The sequence below is a fragment of the Arachis ipaensis genome, chromosome B5 (genome assembly GCF_059453495.1).
Source record: "Arachis ipaensis isolate K30076 ecotype BB chromosome B5, ASM5945349v1, whole genome shotgun sequence".
Lineage (NCBI taxonomy): Eukaryota > Viridiplantae > Streptophyta > Magnoliopsida > Fabales > Fabaceae > Arachis > Arachis ipaensis.
The window spans coordinates 158008298-158021341 of NC_142440.1; the positions used below are offsets into that span (position 1 = coordinate 158008298).

At 27.8% G+C, this 13044-nt stretch overlaps 1 protein-coding gene across 1 annotated transcript; it reads left to right on the forward strand.

Moving 5' to 3' along the window:
• Window positions 1-4770: 4770 nt before the first annotated feature.
• Window positions 4771-6523, forward strand: LOC107641525 (uncharacterized). The gene is made up of 2 exons (XM_088486473.1): window positions 4771-4962; window positions 5096-6523. Exon 2 carries the CDS (start codon window positions 5136-5138, stop codon window positions 6366-6368), a length of 1233 nt encoding a protein of 410 aa, XP_088342599.1. The 5' UTR covers window positions 4771-4962; window positions 5096-5135; the 3' UTR covers window positions 6369-6523.
• Window positions 6524-13044: the final 6521 nt, after the last annotated feature.

Sequence of the window (13044 nt, forward strand, 5' to 3'; positions counted from 1 at the left end):
TATAAATTAAATATAAACCATTTTAGTATAAATTTTAATAAATTATTTATAAATTAAATATAAACCATTACATCTGTTATCAATCTAATCTAATGCTTTAAATTGAATGGTGCATCAGATAAGCTGAAAAGACTTGAGCTGATTTTAGACAAACCCAGTTTAAGACGCCCGTTTTTTTATCTTAGTATTTTTAGATTCACTTTATTTTTCAACTAGTAACAATTCTAATAAAAACTATTTATTCAATATTTTTACACATGTAAATTATTTTATAAAAAGATTTCATATTATTTTAAAAATTTCGCAAGATTTTTGAATATCAACTACTAATATATTCCAAATAAGGCTTAACCCAATTTAAAAGCATTAGGGTGTTATATCCACAATAATTCATGCTATAATTCTCACTTATTCTAATAATGGTTCATTAATTATATAGTTCTTTATCTTCTGCTTTAATTAGTGGGTAATAATAATAATAATAATAATATTGTATGGATACAAAATTAATTAGTTAATAAATTAAATTTTAATTATTATATTTTATTTTTTACTCATATTTTTATTCAATAGTTATTTTATTTTTTATATTTACAGTAAATATTGAATATAAAAAAATAATATTGATTGTTATCTATTTTATTTATTTAGAGTTATAATTAAATTTGATATAATTATAGCAAGTATCTATAATTAATAATAATATGATACTATTACTTTAAGTTGTATAATATAATAAAAAAGAACGTAGCAATTTATATTTGCTTTCTATAGAACAACAATATTATATATATTTATATATCTCTTCTTTTAGTTCTTTCCTAAAAATGTTGGCACATAATTAATGTAGATAATATATATACTGAGCAAGTATCTCAATTGAATTAATCACAAAGTTAATAAAAGATAATGGTATGATTTTTATCTAATTGTAGCAAGTATCTCTATTAAAAATATTGACTAATTATTATCGTGTATAATGAGTGTCTCTGTGTGTGTGTGTGTATATAACAATATATATATATATATATATATATATATATATATATATATATATATATATATATATATATAAGGAGTAATAGTGAATTATAACAATTATTTATCATCTAAAAATTCGTACCGCAGACATAGTTCTTTTCTATTTATTATTTTTTTATACCTAATGGCCTACAATTCTATCAACAGTATTACCTATGGTAGATTATTTAATGAAAAAGTTTGGAAAATAAAGGTAAGAGTAACGAATAAAGATGGTCTACGAGTGCTGCTGCAAGATCATGGACACTTGGAAGATAACTACACGATGAATGTGGTATATAGAGAAGTTTTTTAGAGCTTATAATAAAAAGGTAATAATAATGAAATCTCTTAATTAAATTTATTAATTTATTAAAATTTATTACTATCAATTTAAAAAATTGACAAATTCTAGGTACTAATGGGTAATGCATTCTTATTGTACATTTATAACTTGAAAATATTAGAATTATCATAAAAATATGTATTATTTATTCTCCTAATAAACAATTTTATAATTACGTTAATCATATAATTTTGTATATTAACATTGATATAGTATTGTTTCAGGTATATATTTTGCAGGCATCAAAGGATAATGTTGAGTTGTTACTTAGTGGTTTAAATTATTTATTATTTATTGGAGAACTTCTGCATTAGAATTTTCTAATAATTTATTGTTCATTTTCAACTGATTTTGATATGTTCTTACATATATAACAATTTGTTGGTAAATTTAGGTATTACTAAATTATTTATGACCACATTTAGTATATATGTCTGATTTATTGAAAAAAATAGATTACTAAAATTGATTAATAACTATTTTAGAGTTAATACAATTAACACTAAATAAAAAAAACAAACAATGCATAACTCATTACTTTTTTATTAGTCAAATTATTATAATTCAAATTAATTTTAACAAAACAACTTAAAATTATCATTTTAATTTTATCCAATGTTCTGAACCGGGAACCGATGTAAAAAGCGAATCGGTCATATACCAAAACCGGAGAATTCAGAAATCGCTGTTGAACCGTCGAACCGGTCGGTCGAACCAAACCGAAACCGGACCAGTTTTCTGAAATTTGCTTAAAACGGCGCCGTTGGTTTGAGGAACCCTAACCCTTAACCAAAACGGAAAACGCGCAGCACCCTCTTTCCTCTCCTCTCTCACAGTCTCACTCAGCCACTCTCCTCCTTCCTCTCATTGAGCTCCTCCTCACTCCCTCACTTCCCTCTCTCTGGCCTCTGAACGAACACACTGAAGGACGCAGAGAAGAGAACTCAAACGCAGCTTGGAGGAAGCACCGAAGGAGCCTCCATCTGGTCGCCGTTCTTCAACCTCCAACCACCGGCGCCGTCCGCATTGCTACAGCTTCGGCGCAACATCGCCGTTGTTCGCCGCGTGTCTGCCTCCTTTTTGGCCAAGCTTCTGCCTCTGTTTTCTGGTCGAGCCTTGTTCTGCCCTTTTTGGCCAACCCTTGTTCTGCCTTTGTTCGAGTTGCTTAGCTTTCTGTTCAGCCTCTGTTCCGCCGCCTTTCAGCCACCGTTCCGCCATTGTTCAACCATCTCCGTCGCGTTTTAAAGCTCCTCCCTCTCCTTGTACTGTTAGAATTTTAGAACTGCTCCATTCTAGGGTATTTTTTTTCCTTCTTCTTGTTCTTTCTTGTATTAATTATTCAGCTATTATTTTATTTGATTGTTGTTTTCATGATTAGTATGCTTTTTTAGTTCTTATTTTGTTGGATTGCTATAGTTTAAAATTTTAATTGTTCTTGTTATTTTGATTTTCAGTTTTAATTGATCTTATTAACTTGTTAATTTGATAAATTATTATTTTGGTGTTGTTCTTGACCTTTTGATTGTTATATTGTATTTTGCTGTTGTTGATTTAATAAATTGTTCATTGAGTGGAAGATGAAAACCTGCCATGATAAACCTACTCCTGCCATGTTAAACCTACTCAATTCATTTCATTCTTGGCATTCATAACAAGGCTTTTAATTTTATTGCAAGAGTGGTGGTAATCTTGATGAAGCTATAACGATGTAGGCATGGATAAATCATAAGTTTGATATCTAACACACTTTATTCCACAAACAAAAAATTCACATGACAGAAAAAAAGAGAAGAAAGAAAACATATGGGTTGTTCTGTTAGACAAATTCACAAACAAGTCTCGCAAACCACAAGGGTTTAGATAAGTGAGAGATTAATTTATATATAGAGGTATTAGAAAGAAGCTTGATTTGGAGGCAATTAATTAATAATGACAAGCCATGATGTATTACATTATGATAATAATGATGGTGGTGGGGGTTTGCTTACAATACTGGGAAGGAAGAGTATAAGATCAAAGGGGCTTGGTTGATGACTCTAGTACTAATAATAAATGGTTTTGAGAAGGACCTCAGAGATAATAGATACTTTTTATTTTATTTGTTTTTTTTTTTTTTTGCTCACAAGTTATATGTTGTTGCTGGTAGAGTAGGAGTAGTTGTATTTGCACAATAAAAATTAAATCTAATTATATATTTATATATGATTGATGCTGATTTAGATTAAAGTAGTAGTGGTGGTGGTAGTAGTATATGTTATGCTGCACCACTTGATTTTTATGGTCTAAGTAATTGATGTATCAAGGAAGCAAAACTGCTGCAAGTTATGGCGGATTTTGATGATTGATGACAAACTTGGATGTTGGCATTTTATGGTTGATTGGTTGTTTTCGTTATTTGATTTTTGAGTTTGTATTTGAATGAGATTATAACATTCTAGTTTATGTAGTACTTTTAATTTGGATGATATTTTAAAGTTTATATTAGACTATAATTATGTTTTAGTGTATTTATTTATATTTTATTTATTATTTTATTATAAAACGATTTTTTCGATTCAATCACGGTTGAACCAGTTGAACCTATGAACCAATAAACCAGTCACTAGAACGGTTCGGTTTTCAGAACATTGATTTTATCACGTGCATAGTACGGGTAATTACACTTGTTTACATAGACTAAGTTTAGGAATGAGATGTAACTAGATTGAGAATGTTATAATTATGTAAATTTGAGTTATAATTTATTTAAATATATCATTTGTCTCATACTTTATACTCTGCTAAAATTGTTAATTATTTTTATTCAACTTAGAAAAAAAGTTAATCATTCAAAACTTTTAAATTATAAAATGTTTAAATTTAATTTAGTCAACTCCTTATTAAATTATATTTATTTAAATTTTAAATTTAGATCATCTAAAATAAAAAAGTTGATAAAATAAAGAGTTGATTACAGTTAATTTTATAATTTTTATGAAATATGTGTTCAATTATCTTAATTTAAGAGTAATTAATTTTTTATTTAACTATTTTATCAATTTTTTTATTTTAGAAGATATTGATTTTTAAATTTAAAAGTCAATTCTATAGTTTCTATGAATTGATGTCTAAATTTTATCTAATTTATCTTTATAATATATTTTAAATTTTTATCTTTTAAATTAAATATTAATTTTTATCCATATTTAATAAATTAGACACTATAATAATCTTTTAGACACTATAATGATGCCCAATTTTAAATTAAATCATTCAAAACAGGTATCCATCTTTGAGCAAGCGAAACCCTAATTCAATATTTAAATACCAGAATCCTCTCAAAATTTCATATAAAAGGAAAATTTCAGGATGGGATGGATTAGTCGTTTTTAAAAGACCCACCGTCCTATATAAATTGTAACCCCATTGCAAAAGCTCTTCCGCCTTCTTTTCCCTCTCTAATTATCCTTGCTTTCACTTCAAATCTTTGTGGAACATCAATTCCTTTCACATTCTCTCTTGATCTCCCTCTTCTTAGTCTTATATATTATATTTATATATATTTACAGCTTCTTCAACCAACACTTTCATCAGCATCGGCTTCGGTGCAGCACAGAGTGAGTTTTTTCTAGGGTTTGGTTCTGACGATTGTTATGAATCCTTTTTTCGTGTTTGTAGTTTTATTTGTTGGTGAGAGTGAATTGACGTTTATTTTCTACGAATTTTCAAATTCTGACTTTTTTTTTTCAGATCTGACTCTTTGTAACTCAACATAGCTCGAGTCAGAGACATGGACGAGATTAATCGATGGGCAGACATTGACGAAGATTTGTTGAAAGAAATTTCAAAACGGTTCCATGCCTACGATGATTACCTCCAGCTTCGATTGGTTTGCAAAGAGTGGAGCTTGAAACTTGCAAAGATTCCCAATGGAAACAAAATTCCGTGGTTATTGTTACCTGACGAAACTGTCAAGAATCATTCCTACGAAGACGAGGAGATTTATCATCTCATGCAATTAGCTGCTGCAGATGATGAAACTCTTGATACTTGCGTCCTTGAAGAGAAAGATATTTACCATATCATGCTGCCAGAGATGCAGTCGGACAACAAGTTCATCCGCGGTTCTGGTCATGGATGGGTGATTGTCCAATCCATATCTGATGGCACTATACAAATGTTAAATCCATTTACAAATCGTAGTTTGGATCTTCCTCCAGTCTCAACTTTACCCGATATAATTGATTACCAGCCTGATAATCATGGGGATGAATACACACTGTGGGATTTTCGTGACATTAGGATCACCCTGGATAGAGATAGCGTGCATAGATTCGAAGTTTATAAGGTTATTATAAACTCATCTCCTGAGCATGACATTGAAAATTTTATGGCGGTGGTGATATTCGGACCTAACCAGAGATTGGCCTTTTACAAGCCTGGCAATATGAGATGGGTAGAATTTCCAACCAGAGATAAGAGGTTTGAGGACGTAATATTTTTCCAAGAAAAGATATATGCCATAAACAATGACGGGCAGCTATATGAATTTGATACAAAGATAAGAGCAGGGCTTAAGGGAGGAATCCATGAAACCAGACCTCCATCCGAAATTCCCGTAGGCCCTCACGAGCCTAAATGTCTTATTGGGTGCGCCAATGGAAGCTTATTGATGTTGGTAAGATATCTTCGCCATCCCTTCTTGAGGAGAATACGCAGGGATTTTGAAACTTACAAATTCGATATCTATGAGTTAAAAAGAAACAGAAAAGAGTGGTCAACATTAGATAATTTAGGTAACTATATACTAGTGATTGGCTTTAATTCTTCTGTTCAAATTCCTGTGCCTTTTCTAAGCAAAGGAAATCAGATTTGGTTTACAGATAACCAAACAGCGATGCAATCATCATTTTACGGTCCTGTTCCTCAAGATATCGGCATCTTCGACTTGGACCATGGAAGTTTCCAGAGAGTATTGTTAGAAGTGAAGTTCTTTTGCCCTCCTGTTTGGTTGTTACCCTAATTCATACTCCTTAAGCTTTTGTCATTGTAGTTTAATCTTTTCAAATTTCAAATCTTTTAATTTGTTTAGACTATTTGTTATATATGGTTAAATATTAGTTCTTCCAATTCCAATCGTACCATTCTCCCTGAATGGTGAATACATGTTTCCAAATTATTATTAATGCACTAGTTTGTGAGTATAATTTATTATTTTTAGTCAATATTCATAGACAACCGTCTAATTTTTTTAATTTAATAATTTAATAATATATTTTTAATCTATATTTTTAAATATAATAATTAATTATTGTTTAAAAATAATAAAATTTGCTAGTCCATTAACATTCTTTTTTAATTTATTATTGTTAAAATATGATTATATAAAGATGATAAACAATTATAATATAAAATATTGTTGTATACATTTGTTTATATAGTTCATGGCACAATAACATCGTCTCAAATTTCTCATCCAAATTTTAAAAACATAATATGTGATATATACATAAGCATTAATAATAAAAAGGAACAAACACAGGGGAAATTACTTTTTATAAAAAAAATAAAAGAAGAAATAAAAAGGGGGGATAAATAATGAGTTATATGCCTGATATATTCTTTGGCAGAAATAATTTTGTGCAGGTTTTATGCTCATATTTCTAATAGCTACATTATTGAACTACAGGTTTTAAAAAATTATGGCACAAAACAAAATTATTAGTTATGCTACATATTCAAATTTTTTTGTCATCTAAATTTAATTAAATTGACTTAAATTAAAAAAAGTCACTTTTATTTTGGAAATCATACACGTGCCCAAAAACAACTATACAAAGATGTTTTCAATGAAAACTCAAAATCTCGCAACAAATAATCAAAATCTCAGTGAAAACTCAAGCGAAGGAAAGAAGAAAAATTATTGAACATACGTAATTTTTTCTTTCATAATCTCTCTCTTGTGAAACAGTAGATGTAGTTAAAAATAAGAAAATAGAAACAGTAGTTTTTTTTATAGTATATATTTTGTGATAACTATATTTATTGGATGTTATCTAACTTACATTGACGATCTTTTTGGATATAAAATTGATTTACATGTGTTTCGATTAATGATTGAATCTCGTTTTTCTGGATTTTATATAATTAGGGCATAGAATATGCTTTTAGTGCTTCTGGTGTCAAAATTTTCAAATAAATATTCTACAAAATTTTTTTAATATAAAACAATTCAAATTTAACATTAATTTACATATTATCTAATCTTTAAATAATATAATACTTATTATTAAAAGAAAAAAACACAAATTAGCCCCTGACAATTATCTCAAAAGACAATGAGGTCCTTGATAAAAAAATATTCAACCCAGTTTTTGAGCTTTATTTTTATGGGATTGATTAGCTCCTGTGCCAAAAAAATCAATGTTATTTTTTTTCAGGATTTGGTGGTTCCAGAACCTTTAGACCACTTAATGGTCCCATTAAAAAATATGTTTTTAGAATTTTTTTAACAATTACTATATAGTCTTTGAACTAATTTTAATTATAAATTAACCCATATATTTTATTTAATTATAAAAACTGTTTTTTATTTTATAAATTATTATTTTATCAATTATTTATTATATTTATTAACAATCAAATACAAAAACAACAACCAATTATATCCTCCATTGATCCTAATAAAGCTTTTAGCCATTCCAATCGATTAAAATATTAAATTTGATCTCGTGACGTTTGTCCATAGCTTCCAAATCGTGTTTCCTTGAAATTCAATCGATTGAATTACAATGTATCACAAAACAATCGATTGAAAGTTGTAAGGTAGAATGGTTTTCGCTTAAACCAATCGATTGTTTATACTTTCTAATCGAATGAATGCCTAAAAACAATCGATTGTTTTTGTTACTCAATCGATTGAATTCATGAAAACATGTATTTGCCAAATACAATGATTGGAAAGTGATGACATTGAAGTTTTAGCCAAATTCAATCGATTGGTAATGTAATCCAATCGATTGGAAAGTGATAAAGTTGAAATTTTTGCCAACTTTAATCGATTGGTAATGCTACCCAATCGATTGAAATGTGTCCTGTGCCTATTTCAATCTTGTTATCTTTTTAGAAATTATCTTATTATTCATCTATCTTATCTTTAAAATTCTATCTTCAATTTTTGCTGTTTTATTTTGATGTAGATAAACTAATCTTATCTTTTCCTTAATATTAACATTATAAATTGGTGAATAATCCATCACTAATTATTCAATCCCACCATTAAAATCGTGTATCATTTTCTTTGATTATAAAAAATTTAATTATTTTTCTTTGGAACATCCATCTACTCAATATCCAATTTTCTTTTTATTTTTTATCCGTCTATTTAATATCCAGTATTTCTTCATCGTTAATCACCGTTGCAGTAATCAACAAAGATCTAATCAAGTTTTTCATTATAGTGTTCAAAAAATAAACCATCGTTTTGATTACAAAATCGAAGTCAGTGAATAGAATCTCTAATTTTGCAATTATTCGTTTTGATACTTTATTTGTGAAATTGATTGTGTAAGGAAAAAATATTTTTTTATCTTTTATTAATTCACAAAAATTGAGAAATACTAAAAAGTAAATAGATGTTATTATTTTTTATTATTAATTAATTAGCTAGTAATCAGAGACGGACTTAGAGGGGGCGAGTAGTGGTCTGGACACCCCAAAATTTTAAGAAACTATACTTATCTATAACAATTTATATTAGGAATACAGAGGGTTTAGTGTCGATTATTTTTTCCTATTTTACCCCTATGTTTATAATCTAAAACAACATACTCAATCACGTACTCACATTCTGTAAATTTTGCATTAACCCATGACAGAATGATGTAACTACTTATTAAGATATTCTTGTTGGATATAAATTATTGTTACAAATATTTGTATTAAGATATATTTTGAAGGAATAAAAGTAGAATAGTTCAATAAGGATTAATTTTTTAAAAAAATAAATTTACACTAATAATTTTTCTGTTCAAATTATTAACGTATTTTTCTAATATACTCTAAGTACCTACACAATATATAATATCAATTAGCGTTCAAATTTAAGTTTCAATATTGTTATTAACGAGAGAGGTTTATTAATTTTTAAATAATATTTATTCATCTAAGTTATAGAGTGTCTTGAAAAATTATATTTAAATAATTTTTTTATTTTTTTAACTATTTTATATTTTTAGATTGAAAATTTTGTATTTTTTTATTCAAGCTCTATTTTTATATTTTATTTTAATTGTCTTATTCAAAACTATTAATATGAATTTTTTTTTAATAAATTAAATTATTGCCTTATTGTAAAAGAAGTTAAGTATATTTCTTGATTATAAGAATACATATAATTCACTTTTGAATGTAATCAAAATAAATATAAATTTATTCAATTTTTTAAAATTTACATTAATATTAAGGAAAAGATAAGATTAGTTTATCTACATCAAAATAAAACAGCAAAAATTGAAAATAGAATTTTAAAGATAAGATAGATGAATAATAAGATAATTTCTAAAAAGATAACAAAATTGAAATAGGCGCAGGACACATTTCAATCGATTGGGTAGCATTACCAATCGATTGAAGTTGGCAAAAAATTCAACTTCATCACCTTCCAATCGATTGGATTACATTACCAATCGATTGAATTTGGCTAAAACTTCAATGTCATCACTTTCCAATCAATTGTATTTGACAAATCCATGTTGTTTTCGTGAATTCAATCGATTGAGTAACAAAAACAATCGATTGTTTTTAGGCATTCATTCGATTGGAAAGTATAAACAATCGATTGGTTTAAACGAAAACCATTCTACCTTACAACTTTCAATCGATTGTTTTGTGATACACTGTAATTCAATTGATTGAGTTATAGTTCAATCGATTGTTTTGATAAACTAATCGATTGAATTTCAAGAAAACACGATTTAGAAGCCATGGACGAACGTCACGAGATCAAATTTAATATTTTAATCAATTGGAATGGCCAAAAGTTTTATTAGGATCGATGGAGAATATAATTGGTTGTTGTTTTTGTATTTCATTGTTAATAAATATAATAGATAATTAATAAAATAATAATTTATAAAATAAAAACGGTTTTTATAATTAAATAAAATATATGGAATTAATTTATAATTAAAATTAGTTCAAAAACTATGTAGCAATTGTTAAAAACACTCTAAAAACATGTTTTCTAATGGGACCATTAAGTGGTTCAAAGATTCTGAGACCACCGAATCCTAAGCTTTAAAATACACTATATAATATAATTAATTTATCATTCTGCACATTGTGCAAATTTCACTCTAGTTGTTTATTAATTTCCAAGATTTTGATGCTCGTTTTTTCGTTCTTAGTAACATTTCTATTCACATTTGCGTTTCACTTATTAATTACTAAAAAGGAAACTCGGCAGCAAATAAAAATGGTTTGGTTGCCCATTCCTCACTATTAAAGTCATAAGTTTGCAGTGACGTTGGAAAATCTAGGATAGACGAAAAAATCCAAAATTTGAATTTTAAACCAAATTCAAACCAAATTACTAAAATAAACTAGTTTTAAATAAAAAAATTAAATCAAATTATATTTATTTTATAATTTGGTTTTTAATCTAAACAATTTAAATAGTTTTAAATTTGGATTCAGATCCAAATTAAAAAAAAACTCTAACTCCAATTTGGTGAACTACTTTACCGTGTTTCACACATTTTAGATTTGAATATTAAAAAACCGAATTTAAAATCGGTTTGTAAATAAAACCGAAGAAGGGAGAGCTTCCATGATATGCAACCAATCAAATGACTTGGACAAATGTGCACCATGCATGTTCAAGTATTGCAGGGATGAAAGACTCGAAAGCCATAAATACTTTGGAGGCCAAGGTGGACCAAATCGGTGAGGTTCCCAAATTGATATGGAATTGTTCCATTGGCAACATATTTGAGGTCAAGATAGAGCAAATTGGATAGATTTCCAATTTGATAAAAAATCTTTCCATCATAAACCCGGAATGTGAGAGGTTAAGATCGATAAGTTAAGCTTCTGATTTCATAAAGGATGTTTGGAATTTGCATACCTCCAAAATCATTGCCGCTCAAGTCCAAGTACTTCAAATGTTTCAGTTCAACCAAAGAGTGACTTATCTCACCACGAAACACAGAATTCTTATAAGCTTTCTCAGCTTCTTCATATTCTACATAATTATCAAAAGCATCATGTTGAGGACCACCAGAAGTGTGGAGGTCTAGCTGAAGAATGTGTGCAGTTACTTCACTACAAACAACTCCATACCAATTCAATGGCAGCAATTAGGATTGGAAGCATTCCAAGAAGAGTCATTGAGATGAAGCTTGAATTGAAGAAGCACTTCAACGTTCACTTGGAATGCACTTAATCCCTATTTATTGACGGATCCAATAGTATAATAATAATTTTTATATAGTATAATAATAATTTTTATAATTATACCATAGTATTATAAAATATCATTACTCTTTAAATTATTTAACTAACAAATTAAAATAATAAAATAATAATTTTTAAAATAATAAATAATTTAAAATTTCATTTTTCTGGTTTCATATTTTGAAAAGATTGAATAATCTTTTCATTGTCAACACAATCAAATGTCTCTCTTTCTATATATATCACTAAACAATCATTTAAAAATTCATCTCCCATACGATTGCGAAGTCGATACTTTATAATATTCATAGCAGAAAAAGTTCTTTCAACTAATTCAGTTGTTATAAGCAAAACTAAAGCTAACTTCAAAAGAAGAAACATTAATGGATAAAAAATATTTTTTCGACTCTCAACCAATTTTTAAGAAAGAACACTAATCCCATTTAAGTTTAAGAATTGATCATCAGAACGTACATCTAATATGAAGTTCTCAAGTTAACTATTAAATGCCAAAAGTTGAGTAGAAGAAAATTTTAATGGATAGAACTGAGCTAGCTGGATCGACTTTTCCTTATCAAACGCAAGAAATAAGTGTCTTAGATTTAGACAAACTATACAAAGAAACAATTCAATATTCACCTTTGTAAATCGATTGTTGAGTTCTTGAAGTTGGCTATCAACTATTTGATAGAATATCTCAACTTAAAAAATAATGCAAATTTGAGATCTTTTGAGCTTTTGCGTCTTGATCTTCCTTGTGACACAAATATATCATCCATTTTTGGAACAGTAATATTATGTTTGTCATAAAACAATGAAACTTCGTCAAGTAAAAGAGACCAACTATCATCTCTTATAGTTTGCAACCGTTACTTAGACACTTTAACCAGTGCCATAGTATTTACAATGTCTTGACCATTCTTTTGTAATGCTTGAGATAATTCATTAGTAACTCTCAAGATATTTTCATCAAGTGCAAGTTGAAAATGAATTGACATTTAATAAATGACATGCTTCAACTATTTGTTCTGAATTATTTTCATTTTTCTCAATATATTCAAGAACATTGACCACAAAAGGAAAAAAAGAAATTAATCTAAGTATAGTTCCATAGTGTGAACCCCATCTAGTGTCTCCAGCTCTTTTCAAAGCTATTTCTTGATTCAAACTACGTCCACTAAAAATTTCTCCACGTTGTAATACTTCAATTGTCTTAATCATCTGACTATCACAAAACATATCTC

Bases quoted from the DNA above. Each gene is read 5' to 3' on its own strand.
- LOC107641525 (XM_088486473.1), top strand. From the start codon at position 5,136: ATGGACGAGATTAATCGATGGGCAGACATTGACGAAGATTTGTTGAAA.